This window comes from Aplidium turbinatum, chromosome 6, assembly GCF_918807975.1.
Source record: "Aplidium turbinatum chromosome 6, kaAplTurb1.1, whole genome shotgun sequence".
In the NCBI taxonomy this organism is placed as follows: Eukaryota; Metazoa; Chordata; class Ascidiacea; order Aplousobranchia; family Polyclinidae; genus Aplidium; species Aplidium turbinatum.
The window spans coordinates 6366454-6385797 of NC_137477.1; the positions used below are offsets into that span (position 1 = coordinate 6366454).

At 37.6% G+C, this 19344-nt stretch overlaps 1 protein-coding gene across 1 annotated transcript; it reads left to right on the forward strand.

The window, feature by feature from the left end:
- The first annotated feature begins 220 nt into the window (after positions 1–220).
- Positions 221–14919, forward strand: LOC145771683 (uncharacterized). Its single transcript, XM_082583416.1, has 8 exons — positions 221–324; positions 1706–1789; positions 8608–8687; positions 9031–9556; positions 10287–10370; positions 11128–11248; positions 11827–11970; positions 12644–14919. Exons 1-8 carry the CDS (start codon positions 251–253, stop codon positions 12761–12763), a joined length of 1233 nt encoding a protein of 410 aa, XP_082439542.1. The 5' UTR covers positions 221–250; the 3' UTR covers positions 12764–14919.
- The last annotated feature ends 4425 nt before the right edge of the window (positions 14920–19344 follow it).

Consider the following 19344-nt stretch of genomic DNA (forward strand, 5'->3'; position numbering starts at 1 on the left):
CATATGTGTTGGTTGATTCCAATCTTTGACGTACATTTACGTTATAGCATTTGACCAGGGCGGAGTCTTGTAGGATGCATCAGCTCCAAAAATATATTATAATCACATAGAGACTAGAGAACCTTATAAATAAATGCTGTCACTTATTCATTAGTAGTACATTTCTCTTCTGGATGATTAACTATTATAGCAACATTTGTTGCAGAGGTTTTGTTTTTAAACCAGCAAGGTAGTGCTACTTTGTATTATAATGAAGAAAATACAAAGATCTCTGTATAAAAAGAAAAAGAATTCAAAAAGTGATCCACTGAATTCTCATCCAAGGTATTATCCGTTACTCTGTAATCTGTAGCCTATACTAAAACAGAATCATGTGGTCTATACCTGATTGCAAGTAATTAGATTTTAATCTATAATATGTGACTACCAGATATGATTTGATAATCATTGGCTTTGAAAAACTAGTATTAAAGTTTAACAGACATCACATGACATCACACTTTCATTTTGTTAATTGTCTTGAGACTTCATAATTTAAAAGTTTGGGGAACTTTTCACGTCTTGAATTTGGCAAAGTTTAAATCGCCCTTGTTGCAAGTGTTAATATCTTAATAAAATTGTACAGTAAGCCTACAGTAGGCTATGCACGTTTTTGTTTTCTTGTAAAACTAAGAAAAAAATTGTGATAGGGCTATGTGGCCTATGTATTTTTTTAAATATTTAATCGTATTTTTGCTTTTTTTTACTTTTTTTCTAAATTTGTGCGGTCACTTTGAGCCGGTTTTTTGTAATTTTGCCTTGCTGAGTAGCATCACTTTTTTTTAAATGCTTTTGATGACTCACAAAGCGAAAGTTTAGGAAACTTGTCACCTTTTGAATTTTTTTTCTTTGTGTTAAAAAGTTTAATCGCCCTTGCACGTGTAAGTGTTAATTGTGATTGTAGGACTATTTTCCCAAAAAACAAAGTTTTTTTTTCTATTTCGCTTCTAGGTTTGGTGGCTGTGCAATTTTAAGATAGTGGTAACACTGTTTTATTGATGTATATTTTAAACTTTTGGGTTTTGCCATCTTTTCCTTTTGTTGGTGTCAAATTCGTATGTTTACTTTGTCGTTTTGTACATGTTTGCGCCAGCAGCAAAAAATAAATTGAATTGAACAGGGTATGGTAAAGTCTATGCACTGCACAAACATAAAAATGGCTTTTTTGCTACCATTTTCATACATCGAAATATAGTCAAGTGTTGTCGGCTGCATAGCCGAGTGATGAGAACCCTGGAACGGCAATCGAAAGGGCGCCGGTTCGACACCGCTCAAGAGCATGCAGCTGTGTCTCTGGCAGGACACTTAAAGGCATGCCTGAAGGTGGACACAAAGATTGGATTTCTTGCCTTCCCGTCCACTTAATCTAAATCTTCAACCACCGGGTGTAAGCCTGGATACAACAAACAAAAAAGTCAAGTGTTGTTCTTGAAAAGTATATAACTATTTTTGGATGTATTAATTGTATTTAATATTAATGGTTGTTTGAGCTGTTTTCAGTTATTACGGTAAGAGTGTCATAATTTGCTGTAAAAATAGCCAGGCTTTCCATAGCTATAGGAAAAGTGTAAAGAAAGCTCTTAAAAACAAAGTAGGTGACAAGTTAGGCCTATATGTGTGCCGTTAATCATAAGTATTTTCAGCTTTTGCATATTTTCACTTTCAGTGAACAAGTGAATAAAAGTGCAATGAAAAGCCCATTTGGACAGTCTTTGAAAAAAAAGTTCTTCTCTGGAAAATCAATGTCCAGGTAGTAAAGTTAAGTAACTATTGCCTAAGAGCAAAATGGTTAGAATACCTGGTAAATCCGATCAAAAAATGAAGAACCGAACCTGAAATGTTGATGCTAAACCTATGTTCAGCAAACCTTTTGAAAACTAAACTGTTTTCATCTATAGTGCTATCAAATAATGCATTCCTCTTTTTGTACTTTATCGGATCTCCGATTTTACAGAGTGGCCTAGCAAAGTGTGGACAAATAAAAGTTAAGTTTTTTCAGTTACATGAAGGACAATAAAGACAACTCATACATATATCAAGTAAAACAGAAAAATATTGTCTTTAATAACATCCGAGAATTATTCAACATATCTCTTTGATAACCTGGCAGAGACAAAGGATCACATGGCATGCACAGTTTCTTTCAGCGTCAATTTCTGCCCAACATTTAGTAAAATTTTGCTGCAGTACCTCAGCTCTGGAGTGGGATACAGAGTCTTCTGCTTTAAGATAGACCATATCCCAAAGTCCATTGGATTTAAATCAGGAGAAGATGGAGGCCATAGTTCCATGAGCCAAAATGACTTGAAATTTTCTTTGCACCAGTCCTGGACCAATCCAGCTGTGTGAGGTTGCTCCAATGCTCCATCCTGCTGAAGTGTAATTCCTTCATCGGGTGACTTTCCTCACTCAAGGAACAACTTTAGCTTTTAACATCTTCAAATAAGCATGTTGGTTGATTTTTACACCAGCCTTGATGAAAATCAAACTTGTTTTGAGACTTGTGGTTGTCACCCCTATCCACACCATTACCGAAGCTGGTTTTGATTTAAAAGTCACTGAATCTGTAGATTTCATCCGAATCCGATCATTTTGGCTGATATATGGCTTGAATGTTGATTATTTTCTCATCAGTCTGACAGAGAACTTGTGGCTACGTGCCATCAAGGAGCTTATTCAGAAGATTCTTTGATCTTTTGAACCTCTTCTTTGTGGCACCAGAAAGAAGATTTGTCATTTGGTAATTTTGTATAGCTTGACCTTAAGACCCCTTACCAGCACCTTTGGATGGTTGAACGGCTAAAATGTGCCTCTTGAGCAAGGTTTCTGGTGCTCCTTCTAGGTTTTCGTTGCAACTTTTCTCCAGTGTTTTTAATGATTTTTTGGTTCTTACCGGCCTTTCTGGGGTGCTCCTGACCTTTGGTAAGCAACTACCAGTCTCTCTGGACCTTTTTACTGCCTTGTATACACCAGAACAATCCCTTTTAAAACCTTGAAAATCTTAGCAGATTATAGCCCCTTATGACAGTGCGTTTCAATGATCTCATTATAAGTCTTCGGCATGGGCAGGGTTGGTTGGGTAAAACCTCTGGAAGGTTTTTCCCAGTTTCCCCCGGGTAAAACTGGGGGAAACCGGGTAAAACTGGGGGAAACTGGGTAAAACTGGGGGAAACCCTTAAAACTTCTAAATGTGTTGTTTGCGGAGTTTCTTATGCAATATAATGACTAGCCAGCTGTTTAGCTGTTATCTCATGACATTTTCCAATTGAATTGCATCAATACTTAGATAAAATAAATAAAGCTTCGGATCATCACAGAGTGATATTTCAGGTTTTTCTTTTGACACTTTCTCAATGCGTACTCACCCACTGTCTGCTGGCAGTACCAAACTACCAATAGTAATTTCTTATTGAATTCCGATGATCTACCTCCAGCTCAAAGACCACGCCAGTCAGTGTTGTGCTGTTGTGACTAATTGCTTCAGTTTAAATTGCAGCTTGCGAACCAACTGATATCTTCCAGCACTTTGCCAGAAAGCAGTAGAGGTCGTCCACATAGCCTTCCCAGTCCGAGTCCCTCAGTGGTAAGCACTTTCCTAAAACGCTTCCTCGCACAGAAAAAAACGAAAGGCCTCAAAAACGATGTCTAGTGTGCTACTTTCAGGGAAGGAGAAAAGTGAGAAGAAAAATGAAGGAGACAATGTTGATCAGTTTCAAAAATATATGACTTTATCTGCAGATGAGCAAGAAACTGCACGCAACTTTGTTTTTGAAAAAGATGACAATTTATTCTCCTACTGGCAGGATATGAAATTAAGGACTAAGGATACATCTATTTTTCCAAACATCTCTTATCAAATCAATGAAAAAATTGTCACCAAGTGCTTAAATATTGGCAATACATAAGAAAAGTTGCAAACAATGAGCCAGTAAAGAAGTTTTGTTCATTGATGATTGCAATATCATCATGCCCACCATCCAGTGCTGGAATAGAACGCTTGTTCAGTAGCATGGCTTTAATCTACACAAAGCAAAAAAATAGACTGGGCAATGAGAGGGTTGCCAAATTAGTGCATGTTTATAGACACTTCGGATGGAAAGAATCTGAAACCCCAGATGAAGAGCTGTTCAATGTCGACAATGAAGACTGCCGACATGTTATCAATGACTGAGATTATACCGGCTCTTAATCTTTCTTTCTTTGCCTTTTGTTGTTCAATGTTTACAATTTTGTTCGCTGACTGCATGTTAGGCACAGGTGAGCATCTAACTTGATAACATACTGGTATCATACGTATGTTCATCTATGTAAACTAATGATTGGACCTATCTATTATTAGACATTAGTAAATCACAGTATTTTTCTTTTTTTGTAAGATGAGCACAGGAAATCTTATAGGTTGATTCAAAATATGATGGATTGATGGTAATAAACATTAACTATGAGGAGTAATCATTATTAGTCATTCACATTTGCAAATTTCAACAACTCAAGTTTTACCCAGTTTCCCCCAGTTTTTCCCAGTTTCCCCCAAAAGGTTTTTCCCAGTTTCCCCCAGGGTTTTACCCGGGTAAAACTAAAGTGGGGGAAACCTCCTTGGCCAACCCTGGGCATGGGTGTAACTCATAGGCACCTAACTATTTTTTTGGCCGTGGGGGTGAAAGCGTGTTTCATCAGCAGCAACGTAAATTCAGCAAATGTCACGCAGATGGATCACGTAATTATGTCATCACACTAGGATTGCTTTTATTGCCACACTCGGAGTTATCGCTACGTTCGACCTACCGTTAATTATTATAAACAAAACTCGACCAAAACACATGCTATGCGTCTGGGTTGGCTAGCGGTTGATGGACTGCGACTCTTTAAGCTAAGCACAACATAAAGTTTAGCAACGAACTAGATTTATTAGCATGAAACAAGAGACGAAAAAGTTTACTAAAAGGTATTGTCTGTAAATGGAATGAAAATACTAACTTGATCATACGCTTGAAAGTTGAAAGCAAAATCATTCATGTTTACATTAATTCAACAGCACGTCACCTTGAATAAATTTTAAAGTTGCTGACATCCGTAAACAGCCCTTGAAACATAGTTACGGAGAGACGTTTGATTAAGTTTTCGACTTGACATTGCTCCCTTTTCACTACAATATCGCAACTTATCGCTGACCAGCTTTCAAGTTTCAATTCGCTGTAATACGCCCGTTTTCGTGTTGCAGATGAAACAAAAGATGCGCATATTCCCCGCCTTTGATCGGGTTTTTATGGCAACGGACGTGTGTGCGCCATGCAGTTTGCGCGAGTCCGTTGTTGCGTTGATTATGCCGCGTGTGCGCAATGCGGTTTGTACCAGCCCTTGTTACGTTGGTTAGCAGTGGTGCCACGGCTTGTGTTTTAGCACAAGATCTTGTGTTTTTACTTTTGATCTTGTGTTCTTGTGCTTTACGATCGATTTTTGGCTAAATCTTGTGCTTTTTGATCAAAGTCAAATTAATCGTTGCTACCATGGTTTGAGTTTGGTGGAGAATTAAGGACTGGAACTAAAAGGTTTTGGTAGCTAGGTTTCCGTTACCATATGGTAGCCTACTTAGGCATATTGACCAATTTTACTCATTGAGTTATCAGGCCTGACAAGATTAGCTAAAAACTTGATCTGAAGAGAGTATGGTATGTGCTTGTCGTCAGATTCAGAGGTTGTGTTGCTCGATACTAGATAACAAGAGCAGCGAAAAGAGTAGGCTACATCAGCTTCAAGCCTTCAAATAATGACAATCATTCACCAAGTCTCAAAACGAAAAAGTGGTATAAACAGCCTTTTATTCGTCAATGGTTGGATTATCCTGATTTTAAAAGTTCGATACAAGAAGACAAAATTGATCGATAGCCTTTTGTGAGATAGGCCTATGTGATATTAAATTTTTTGATATGATGGTCAGAAATAAAAACAACTGAACTAAATTAAAGACCACGAATAGAAAGAACACAGCAGGATTAGTAAGCATGTATCTTCTTTAAACTGTTGATTTCAGAGTCATGTTATTCTTCAAATTGGCACAAAATGGGTCGCAAATGTTCAATTTTGCAATCTTGTGCTTTTGAATCCACATCTTGTGCTTTTTTTTCTGATATCTTGTGCTTTTTCCAAATTTGCTGTGGCAGCATTGTTGGTTAGTGGTTACCTCGGGTCGAGACTTTAAGTTCATAACAGCCAGCGATTCACTGCCGCGACAATTCTCTGCAGAGGTTTCGACTTTCGAAAGCGACATCGAGTCTGTTTGCAAGCGCAGCTAAACGCACGCTGCGTCAACGCAGCAAATTATGTTGTTTTTGGGTGCATTCAACATCTGATGACATTGAATCGACGCAAAATGGTAGGGTTTTGCTATGTCTCAGGCAGCAAAATCAGTCATTTTTACATTGATTCAACGTCTGCAGACGTTAAATCAATGTAAAAATGACAGATTTTTTTGTCTGGGGTGGGATTGTAGCATCGCTACTCGTTCTAGTGATTATTTATCGCGAAGCTGTTGCGGTTTGCATTTAAAAATGTTTTCCTGCTGCCGATCGCTAGTTCATCTATTGTTTTATGTATCAATGCAGCATAAAAAGTTGCTCCCACGCAGAAATATGCGTGGGGGCCTGGCCCCCACGGCTTAGGCGCCTATGGTGTAACTTCAATTTTACAGAAAGTTTATAGAATTTTAGTAATTTAGGATGGTTATTGGTTAATGGTTATACTATAAATCTGTAATAGAGAAATAAAACAAAGTAACTTCAGCGGGTTTAACATGATGTATTACAGTATTACATACACAAATATAACATAATTAAAAATAAACTCAAACGTTTTTGACACGTACGTGTGTCCTCATCAGGAATTACATATCTGCAATATAAATAAAATGAAAATTGTATGGTAAATTTTTGTAAATGTAAGGTACTTTTCATTTTATTTATATTGCAGATATGTAATTCCTGATGAGGACACACGTACGTGTCAAAAACGTTTGAGTTTATTTTTAATTATGTTATATTTGTGTATGTAATATATATATATATCATCTTAAACCCGCTGAAGTTACTTTGTTTTATTTCTCTATGGTTCAACATTTGAAGCAAACTCTCTACCAAAGCTTTATCAAATCTGTAATAAATTCTAACAATTTAGTAGGGAAATGTGTTTAAATTTAATATGAAATTTAGTCTACACTTCACTGGGCCATCATGTATTTCCTTCTCTTCAGGTTATTCTAGACCAAGAGTCTCAAACTCAAATTGCTCTGAGGGCCAAATGCACACTTGTAAATCGACTCGAGGGCCGCACCACACAATAAGAAGTCAAATTCAAGCGGCGCTGGTTCGGCTTTCGGGGTGTTCACTTGAGCAACACATTTCAGGACAGCTTTCCATTCAGCGGCACCTAATGGATGGAATAATTCCCGACAATAACACTTCAACAATCGAAAAACTTCACTCTGTCAATCTCGGCAACCGGGTCTGCGTCAAAAGCCTCTACGAGTATGCGAAACTACCAGGAATAACCTATCAAGGCTTTGTTAGTCCGAGGGTAAAGATTCAAAACAAACCAATAAACAAAATAACACAGTGAAAACGCAATAAAAAAGATACTGTACAGTAGTAAGAACACACCAAGAACGTTAGATCGCAAGAAAAACTAGTAAGAACAAAGAGATAGAAAAACACTGTAGGCTACCAACGCAAAAAAAACGAAAAAGAAAAACAGAAAACACGTAAATGAAACGACGGACTTGGAGAGCTAACATCCTGCAATCAACTTTCAAAATCGCGGAAAAAACTAAACTGTTGAAGAATTGACTTCAGCAAGTGCCAAAGTTAATACTGTATTGCAATTATGACACAATGAGTGAATAAGCAATGTGATTGCGATGTAACAATACGAGTTTCCCGTACGCAAAAATGGCGCGACAGTAGTGTTAAAAAGTCGTCTGAAGTTTGATGGGCATTTTCAGGTTTTTTGAGCATTTTATCTTTCTATATGGAAAAATATGTAGGCTACTGTGATTATGAATTATTTCAAAGTTCAAAAATGCATCGCGGGCCGCACCAAAAGTCCTCGAGGGCCGCATGCGGCCCGCGGGCCGCGTGTTTGAGACCCTTGTTCTAGACTATTTTGCTTACTGGTAACAAAAACATTTTTAGGTTTTGCACTTTTCCGTCTAAACTTATAAACCTGACTTTTTTGTGTTAATTTATTTAATTACAAATTAAATCAATAGACGTTTAGATAACGATGGTGACGTCTGCACTACCACATTTCTCTAAAATAAAATATTGTGATTTTGGCTTATTCTAGTGTCTAATAATCATAAGAATATGTTACAAAATTTTGCTTAGTATGATTAACACCGAACCGAAAATTGTTGTGATGCATCATCTGGTTTCAGACTGTCTGTGTTAAAAGTACGGTATATATATACCTGTCACGTGTCACCTGTTTTCTACATAGAACAGACACATGGAAGGTGATGTTTAAAAATAAGCTGTCAGATACATAAGCAAGTCAATTAATGTCTTTTTTTTTCAGATCACAATCAGTACCTGAAGGACCCATATCCCCTGTGTTAAATGGTCCACCAAACAGATTTATCTCAGTTGAAAGCAATGGTAAAATTGTATTATTTTTCTACTTTACTTATGTCTCATTATTAGTTTCATTATGAAAAAAATAATTAATTTTTATTTTTTCGACATATGTGATTGATTGAACATTTTTGAATTTTTATACCATAAATGACTATGTAAAATAAAATGTCATTGTGAACATTTAAACATTAATCAATTGTTTGAAACCTTGTTTGCATGTCATTACTACAGTTTAATCAATAATAATTGAAGAAGCTATAGAATCCCAAATAAAAATACGTTGCTTGAGTCTAGAATAAGATTTTGTGTATATGGTACTATATAGTGAAGTAGAAGTACAGTATATAAATTTATTTTTTTACAGATGTTTTCACTGCAGAGAATGTTCCAGAAGAAAATGGATCAAGTAGTCCCTGTATTGAAGCACAAGATCACCCTCAGTCAGAAAGCAAAGATAAATTTTCTGGTGTTGAAAGAAGCAGTCAGGAACAACAAACGTACAATTTTTCTGAACAAAATGGCTTTCATTTGCCAGCAACCATTAACAGCGCCTCTGGTGGAGATATGAAGAGTTTTGAATCACCTAACGATAATTTTGAAACAAAATCTAATCTTTTGCCACCAACCAAAGAAGAAGTGTTTTCTAATAGTGATAATCTTTTGCTGCAAGAGGATCATATTTACGATCATCCTCCAGACGACATTCTTCCTGCATCATCTAATCAAGAACATGTCTTTTCCTCTCATCTTCCACTTAGCCAATACTCCCACTCTGCATCATACCATAAAGAAGGATCGCCAGCTTCTACGACACACACGAAATTCTTCGTCCCCAGTTCCCGGCCCCGGGTAGTTTCAAAATTAACTACCGAGTTCCAGAGACTTGCCACGTATGCATTATTACTTTATCTTGGCAATTTCCATTTAGTTATGTACAGTTTTAATGTGAGAAAAGTTTCTCCAACCCAATATGTAGTTATTGTTTATAAATTTGATAGAAAGCTTTGGTAGAGAGTTCGCTTTGTTGAACCAAAGACAGACAAAACAAAGTAACTTTAACGGGTTCAACATTTTGTATTGCACACGAAAAATATAACACATATGCTATATAATAGGGTGTCACACTTTACACACTCTACAATTATACACACATATATAACACACATATAATTAAATATATTAATTAAATATACACAGATATATAATTTAAAATAAACTCTAACGTTTTCGACACGTATTATAAGATAAATCTGACTATGCACTATAACTGTAACGACACTCTGAACTGAAAAGCATAAACTCAGCAAGTGACTCAAGAATGCTTACGACTAAATATCACGGCGGGAAACAGATCACAGATCGGACCCTTAAAGCTTCTAAAAGGGTAAAAATGTTACAAAACTGCTCATAAATAAAGTAGATAAATTTTAACACTTTTTTCGACATTCAACGCATTCATGGGTCCCTATAAACTTTTCACAATTTTGTCTATCCTTGGACTTGGTCTGAAATAAAGTTGCCCCAAGTAACAAAATCTTCACCCCAAAAAATAAAACGGTTCTAAACATCTACCGACTGCAGATAGGGAAACGTATTTGACTTGACATATTTTAATATCAGGCAAGGATGGTACTGGGGTCCTTTGACCCGACCAGAAGCTGAAGATAAACTTGATGACGTCCCTGATGGCTCTTTTCTTGTCCGGTTAGTGAGCTTGATATTTGCAGTCTGACAATACCAGCTCGAAATTTAACACGTTTCAATGTGATTGAAATTTTGCATGACTTTAATGAAATCGGTTTAATTTTCATTTCGAAAAGGCATTTTATTTTTTTTAACCAAGGAAGTTTTTACATTGATTCAATGTTTGCAGACGTTAAATCAATGTGAAAAAGGCCAATTTTGGTGAGTAGATAAAGCCTCGTTCGAAAATAGACGTAAGCGTAAACATGAATCCGAAAAGAGCTGTTATCAATAGTTTGGGTTGAGATTGCTTTCTGGCACTAAATGAATACCTGAAAAGAAGACGAGACAGCTTCAATTGGCAACAATTCCCCAGACAGCAAATCAGTCATCTTTTACACTGATCCAACGTCTGCAAACGTTGAATCAATGCAAAAAATGATTGATTTGCTGTCTAGGCCATTTAATTCTTTTCAAAGCTTATTTTTCTGTTTACGAAAGAGCAAGCTTTTATGTTGTATTGAACTTGCCGCAACACCTCTTCTTGCTTGTTACTTTACGGAATGGCCCGTTTCGGTGAGTCCTATTCGGTGAGTCCGATCCCTTAACGGGGGATATTTTCAATTTTTTTTTTAAATTATCGGGTACCGTAGCCTAATTATCATTGCCGTTTTAGGGTTAGGGGTTAGAGGTTAGGAACTCACCGAATTGGACTCACCGAATCGGACTCACCGAATAGTAGCAGACCCGTTACTTTAACCCTGTCTTTATAACTCAGAGATAGCTCTGATGAGCGATATTTGTTATCACTGAGTTTCCGTTCTTTTGGTCGCACCCTTCACACTCGGATCGAACATTCACACGGAAAATTCAGCTTCTACGCCAACACCTCTCAACAGGTACACATGCCACTGTAGTTCGTTTTCGTTTATAAATCAATAAAATACTGGTAAGCAGAGTTAGCACAATTTTGAAACATGTAGATCTCATCATAACACAAGGATGCCTTTTCAGGCACGTCCGATAATTTGGAGCATTATAATCAACCAATTTTAAGCGATTATTGCAACTTTTTTCGGTTGACTCCGATGTTTCGGAATAGAGACCGGACTTTTTTGAAATAAAATGGAGAGACGTGACAGCTTTTTGTGAACATCGCCTTTAATAAATCATAGTTACTCAGTGGTGGATGAAATTGCAAAGCGTGTCTTAGTCTCTTAACTGCGGTCTCTTGCTGTTTCTTGATGATGTAAAAGCTTTATTAAAAGAATATTTCGTCTGAGACAAAGGTCACGTGCATTGCCAAGATAATATAGTGAATTTTTATGTGGCTTTGCATTCATTACAGACTTGTTATTTTTTACCACAGATAGTTTTAACACAGAGCTCTGAAAAAGGAGTATGTTGTACATTGTGATGAAAGTATAAAAGGAAATAGTCTATGATGTGGTTTTGTATGATCATATTTTCTTTTCAGACGTATACATCCGTTGTTGACTTAATTGACCACTCCATGCAAGATTCGGAAGAGTCAGGAGTGTTTTGCTACTCTCGGAGCAATGCTCCCTACAGCCCAACTCTTCCTGTTTTTCTCACCCATCCCATATCTCGCCTTTCGCAGGTGAAATTAGTTTGCTGACTTAAAAACCTAGATACGCGATTTAATGAAATGTAATTATAGAGATATGCACCGACTCAAAATCACGCAGAGGTTCTCTTTACACGTGCAATTGGCCAATGCGTACTTTATTAAGATTGTTAACTCAAGTTGTAACATACGGATCTGATTTTGTCATACACCTTGCTTCTTTTGTTTTAGTAAATTTATGTCATAAATATAGATGTAATGTGTTCCTAGTTAGAACCCGCATTGAACCACATCTGTTTGTCTGGTGTTAGTTGATATACTGTATACCTTTCATCTTTTAGCAAGATATTTAGTCTTAAGATGTTTTCCCCTCTTGGAGATATCGAACTCGGACTATGCGAATCGCGTCTTTTGGTAATCTTTTTGACTGACTTCATCATTATCATACAAATTTGGTTTTGCCCCCACTAATTGGGGTGGCCGATGCTTTCCTTGCAGGTCTTTACTCCTGTTCTCCATCTCGTTCTGTCCATCGCATCTTCTTGAGTCCGACATTGTCTGCCTCATTCTTCATCTGTTCTCTCTGGAGTCTCCGTTTCCCCTTACCATCTACCTTAAAAGTCAATGCCTCTCGAAGAAAACTTTCTTCATCTTTCATTAGTTAAAATGTTGTGTGTTTCTGTTCACACTTACTCCTTCGTTTCAGGTTAGAACATTGCGTTACCTGTGCCGATTTGTGATCCGCCAGTACACAAGGATCGATCATATAGAGCAGCTTCCGCTCCCAGTACCCGTCAAAGGTTATTTGAACCAATCGTATTTTTAACAGCCTGGCACTTACCTTGTTGCGATACCTGGTACTTTGTCCCAGCTTATTTTACTGAGCCCATGCGCCAACCAACGGCTTTTGTTACTGCCAACATTCTCACGGACACGAGTGGCCAAGTGATATCCTTTTCGGGTTCACGTTCCAAAGGACACTGGTTCAAATTTGTGTCATGTCACTTTTTAACATACATTGGCATGGCCTGATGTTGACATCTATGTGATGGGCACCCAAATAGCAAATCGATCGTTTTTTACATGATGTAACGTCTGCAGACGTTGAACCAAGGTAAAAAGCGACCTATTTGCCATCTGGACATAAACTTTTCACGAAACAACGTAAGTTTGTGGGAATTTGGAAAGTTGTATTTTCTACAAAAGCCAAACGACCTTTTTTTTATTTCTGTAAGTTGAGGTTAAATTGTGGGAATTCCTTCATGTTTTAGGTACAGATTAGAGTAGTTTAACTAGCTTACACTGCTTTTATGTGTTGATTCTATTAAAGAAGTGCTTTAGGCGTGATGGCTGTGAAATTCCGCTTTAAATGTTATTTTAATTTTAACAAAACTAATCTCTTTCTATTTAGTGCTTTTTTCTGTTTGTATTTCACATAAGTTTTCATTATTTGCAAAACTGATCCGTTGAAAAAAAGTCTTCCTCCAATAAGAAGATCCATAGAATCAAAAGCAGTTAGTTGTGAGTTAAATAATCGTCAACAAGCCATTTATATGTTAATTTCCCCCCAGTCATCATTTGTTTATTGTGTTCCGAGCATTGCGTTGTAAACTGTACCTTTAAATGTAATGATACGTTTATTTGAAAGCCAAACAATTTCATTGCTCTTTTTTTTCGTGACATAGTGTTGACTGTTGAGGTAGTTACATATGAGCGATCCGACTCGCAAGGCGCCGTAATATTTATAATGTGAACGTTCAGAATGTATTGTTTCATGTCTTGCACTAAACAGCATAATTACAAGCGTTTTGTGTCATTAATTTGATGTCCCGTTCCACTTTTTAATTGCATATCTGACCCGAAAACACCTTGATCTGTAGTTGGCTTGTGAGGTTATTTATGTGTTTCATTCAGAAATGGGCCGTCAGGACATGCCTCTGATTACTCACAGTTTTTCTAGCTTTCCTTCTGTTTTTACTTGATATAACGGATTTGTTCAGTCCAGTGTTTCCTAAACGGCACCTTAGCCATGTGAATGTTCAAGGGATTGCTTGTTATTTTTCAACTAAAAGTAGATTAATGTTAACCTGACGAATTCAGCCTAGTCACATGCCAAAATATACTTGTTTCCTAGTCAATTTATTGAAAACTATGCTTTTCCTTATGCTCAATGCATATCATGCCTAGTTTTGGGTCACTTTTGTAATATTAAAAACAACAATTTTATTTAACTACTACATATAAAGGCTCCACATCGTCATCAATATCACAACTAAAATTTCTTCTTGCATTTTTGTTTCGAAAAGCTGTTTATTGTCAATACGTATATCCGTTTTTATTTACAAAATCTGTTATGTATTGTGATGAACTTGCGAGCAGGTTATGCAAAAACATGTATTTCTTTTAATTTTTGTGGTCGCTGAAAAAGTGAGCAGGGAAGCTCTTGTATAGTTGACGATATGTAGCCATGGATTGTTCTTCAGTGTATTACCAATGCATTTTTACGTCTTTCATTGTGTGGGTACGTGTTGGACTGTTGGTGCTTATTCTCTTTTCATATATAGCCGTCATGCCCTTTTTAATTAACTTTATGGAAGATTTGTTGTTGCACAGTTTGCGAGCTTCAGTTCTGACGCCAGGACAATCATATACGTTGCATCTTATAGCAAGGTAATATGTTTTGAGCCAATTATTATTTAATCACTGTGATCGTGAGTTTCTTGGTGCTATAATTGTCACTTGATGTCAGCAGAGGTCACATGAAGTACGTACATCCATGCTAATTGCTAGGGAACTTTCTTAGCGACTTTATGTGGTAGCTTATTCTCACAATGGTTAGTGTTGTGTATTACGATAAATAAGTCATCTACTTGTGCTTACTTCAATGGTTTGTTTGTGATTATCCAATGTAAAAGACTCAAATATTGCTCCAAAACAGTGCGTTGGTAGAGAGTTTGTTTTGCTGTATTACAAATGAATAAAACTAATAACAATATTAGGTTTGGTATTATTTTAATTGGTCTCAAACTATGCCAAGACTATGCGGGAACAGGTTCTTATGTTGTAACTTCTGTTGTAATTTTCTACTTTAGCGTTAAAAGCTAAAGGATTAATGAGGATGCCAATCTTCTTTTCTCCATGCAGGATTGCAGGGCCGTTGAGAGGATAATTTGGGTCCGATACCAATGAGAACATTGATCCCCAAGTCAAGACTATTATAAGAAAAATACTTCATACCGAAACAGTACAGTAGCCTACTCGGTGGTTTCTTCAAGTTCCACAGTTCACCCTATGACTTCAAGTCAATTAACATCGTTGAAACAAACTAACTTGACTTAAAGTCATAAGGTGAACTGTGGAGATGCTGAATAATGGTTACATTACAATAGCCTAACTTAAAACTAAACGTAGCCTATTTTTACGTAAATATAAAATATTGACATACCGTAATATTTTGCTGAGCTACTTCCATCAATCACTCTAAACATGGAGTATTGTATTGTAGTTTGATCTGTGGGTAGCCTACCGTAAAAAAATGATTTATCAACACATGGTCAATTCGATTCACAAACTTCAAAATGCAAATATTAAGAAGAAAACATCCTATGATAAGTTGTAAACAACAATAGTTCGTAAGAGGTTTCTACAAGTCTTACGTTAGAATTACTCAGCAAACTTTATCAAGCGGTGCTGGTTCGATGTGCGCTTGAGCAACTTCAATGATCGAAAGCTTCATTCTATCAAACTTGGGGACTGGGCCTGTATCAGTGTCTGAAAGCCTCTACAAGCACGCGGAACTGACCAAACGATAAAAATTCAGAAATTTAGATAGCCTAGCCATGGGCGCCGATCGCTCTCTAAGATTGGTGGGGACGTTTACTAGGAAAAGTATGAAAGAAAGTGGAGACGAGCGAAGCGAGCTGAAAAATCGGGGTCTGTTCAACAATCAAACGAATACAGTAGATAGGCTACAAGTCTAATGCGATGTATTTTAATTGTCAGTGTCAGCATTGGACAGCAGAAGTCCAAACACTGCAACTCGGCAACAAGTCTCCAGCGAATTAAAAACGAAGTCTTTGGAGAGGCAATGAAGGTTGATCGACTTCAAAACTTTGTTGTGCACATGGCAGACCATTGCATGATTTGGCCGTTTCTGTGTCATGGTAGATCGTAACAAATTTTTGATACGTCGCAAAGTTGAAAATGACCGTTCAGCTGAACACGAGCTGGCTGGTGTTTTGAGCAAAAGTTCCACTTGCGGAAACATTTGCCGAACAGCGGATGGCATCTTCTTGAATATCATTCGAAAATCTTGTGCAAGGGACTCTGTGTCAAAGAACTCAGGATAATCGTCTACCAAATGTGATTGTAGCTTTCCACTAAAGAGTGATTCTTGTAGAATTTCGTAGTGCTCAAGATCGGTCGACTTGAGATAGTCAGTAAGATTTTGCTGCGAGCTGTCAATGACTGCAAAATACTCTGACCGATCGATCGTCTATGCCTATGGTGTTTGAAGTTTAGGAGGTTGACCATGGCCATGTCCATACTGAAGACGATTTGAAACGTGACAAGTCTTTTAAAATTGGGTAAATTGTAAGAGTTTTTTCAATTAAAAAAAAGCTGCCTGCCAGCCTTCCAACTGCTGATTTGGCCTATATACAATTTTTTGCCAAATCGGGAAAAGACGTTTCAGCAGCTCTTAACCTCAATGTAATAATAACTGAAAAAAAAAAGCTTTTTTCTTATACAAAAGTAACACAAGCTAAACTTATTGCACCACATGCTTGTACGACTCTTTCTAAGCAATTCTAAAACTCTGCACTGTGTGGCCCTGACGTAACCAAAACAAATACAATTTGCGAGTTACACCAGGGATTCTCCGCCTAATAAAAATTTCTACTACGGTTGGGGCTTCCTCGCATAAAACAAAAATGTTGTCCCCTCCTTTCAATATATTTTAAATGTCTGACTGATACAATTGTGACATTCGGTTAATATTTTCCCTTTTACGTTCCAAAAATAATGTAAAAAGATGGTGGGGACATGTAAAAAGATGGTGGGGACATGTCCCCACTGTCCTATAGGAATCGGCGCCCATGAGCCTAGCCCAGGGTGGCCCAAGACTGCGAACGTGAAGGGCCACATTAGGGTCTGAGAAAAACTTTACGGGCCGCACAGTGAGAAATGATAACGCGTTGCTGAAAGTAGAAACGTTGTTAAATAAAAACTTAACTAGGTTGCGATTTTGAACTTCTTTTCTATACATTTCGATCTGTTTTAGCTACATTCTTGCTGTTCGCAGGCTATGAACATTAACAAATCTTGTCGCTGACAAAATACAGTTGCAATGAAAGGACTGAGTTTGATGTTCTGATCGACCTAATGTTTTGCTGCACGCCTAACTCACTTTTTAATCTCTGCTTGCTACTCAAAAAGTGATTTTCAGCTAGTAAAAAATATACGATACATAACACGTCAACAAATTAGCAAATCAAAACAATTTATTGTTTTTTGCTTTTGCAAAAAGTGTCGATCTCTGGTTTAAATTCAGTGGTCGACAGAGGTAAGCAGGCATCCAGGGTTTCATCAGCCATTCTGTTCCATGTGTGTCGCTTTTTAATCGCTTCATAACGGAGAAAGTGCCTTCAAAACGGAGAAATTGCTAGCAACAAAAGCAAAATATCAACGCACGTTTGTGTCGTCACACAACGACATTGTACCCTCACAATCACCTATTGACCAGGATTATGCGCGACTTATTTAGGGTTGTGGCGAATGTAATGTATTTATAAAACGTAGGTGCAGTGGCGTACGCAGGATTTTCTCAAGGGGGGGGCATTGACAGTAGCGTAGCCAGGAATTTTGAAAAGGGGGGGGGGGTTGACAACCGGCGGGCGAAACCCGGCGGCGTTTTTGCCTAAGGAGACATCCAGCGGCGGGGGTCTGGGGCCTTCCCCCAGAAAATTTTGAAAAATTGCTTTGAATTTGGTGCATTCTGGGAGCATTTTCAACAAAAATGTGGGTATGAATATTCCTGTAAAATGGTGCTGTCAGGTGGCATAGCAAGAGGATAAGACCATGTTTTCTTCGGCATTTTTCGGAAATAAAGCTAATTAAGTCTCTATGTTTTCTTGTTGCTAATTCCTGGCTGAGATGTTTGAATGTTTGGTATTGGCAAAACTCACTCTTTTAATGCAGTTTCGTTTAAAATTAGGCAAGTTTTTTTTAGACTTCTTCTCTTGTGTTGTCGCTATATGTCAGGGCAACCGTTGGTTAGCCACTGCCTGGTGTCGTCATCGATAGAAACTAGGCCTTCCATACCATGAGGTGGTCTGTATAGCCGGCAAATTTTGATAATGTGGGCTGCCGACCTGCCGTCTGTATTTCACCACACTCACAAGCAGTACTCTCTGCCAAGCCCCAGCGCAACATGTCTGCACCATAGCGTCCAACACCAGTGAGCAAACGGTTACGCTTTGATGAGGCAAGTCTAGAGAGGCCATGGCCCAGCTGGTTCTCGGGCGGGGATCTGAATAGCCTAGCCTACTTGGCGAAGTGGGGATGTGCTGCTTGACCATTGTTCACACTATGCGGCGTGGCACCACTGTTTGCTAGGGCTTCCACCAGAGGCTGCCAGAAGGTCTTGTGCAGCGCGTACAAATGGCTTTCTTGATTTTAACCGCTGCTTTGGTGGATATCTCAGCATGGTTGCGTGTAGCAGATGGCAGAACAGCACGTTGACGCCTGATCTTTATCCTGGGATTGACAAAGCCTTTGATAGGTTATTCCTGGTAGTTGCATGCAGTGGCGTACCTATGCAAAATGGCGCCCATGGCAAAGTTTAAATGTGCGCCCTTTTTAACAATCAAGTTAAAAATTGCATACAAGTCTTTTATGAACAAATCACGAAAAGAATAAATGTGTTATTGCCGTTTTATTATGTTCAAAGGCAGTCACGTGAGATTGTTTCGTCGTAGAAGTTTTGTTCTGTCTGCGGAGCTAATCATTTTGATAGAATGCTGCGCTTTGTGTCTTATAAATTATAATTATTTTATAATTATTATTTGGAATTAAAAAGGGTAAATAAAAGTTAAATTTAAAAATAAGCTTGGTCTATAATCATAATATAACTTATAGGCCTACATGGAAAAAATGTTTTCATAGTTTTTTACGTAGCTATAGGTCTACTTAAAATTCATCTCAATAGAGCGCTGTGTTGATGCGACCGGCGGTGACCAACCTATAGATACGAGTATTTTTGTTGGATAACTTTGGATAAAAATAAAACAACCCAAGTCCGGCAGATTTTTTCAAAAACTAATATTAATTAATTTAATTTGTCGCCGACATTTGTTGGCGCGTCGACGGGTTTTGTGACCGTTGGGTTGTATGGTAACTAAAGATTGA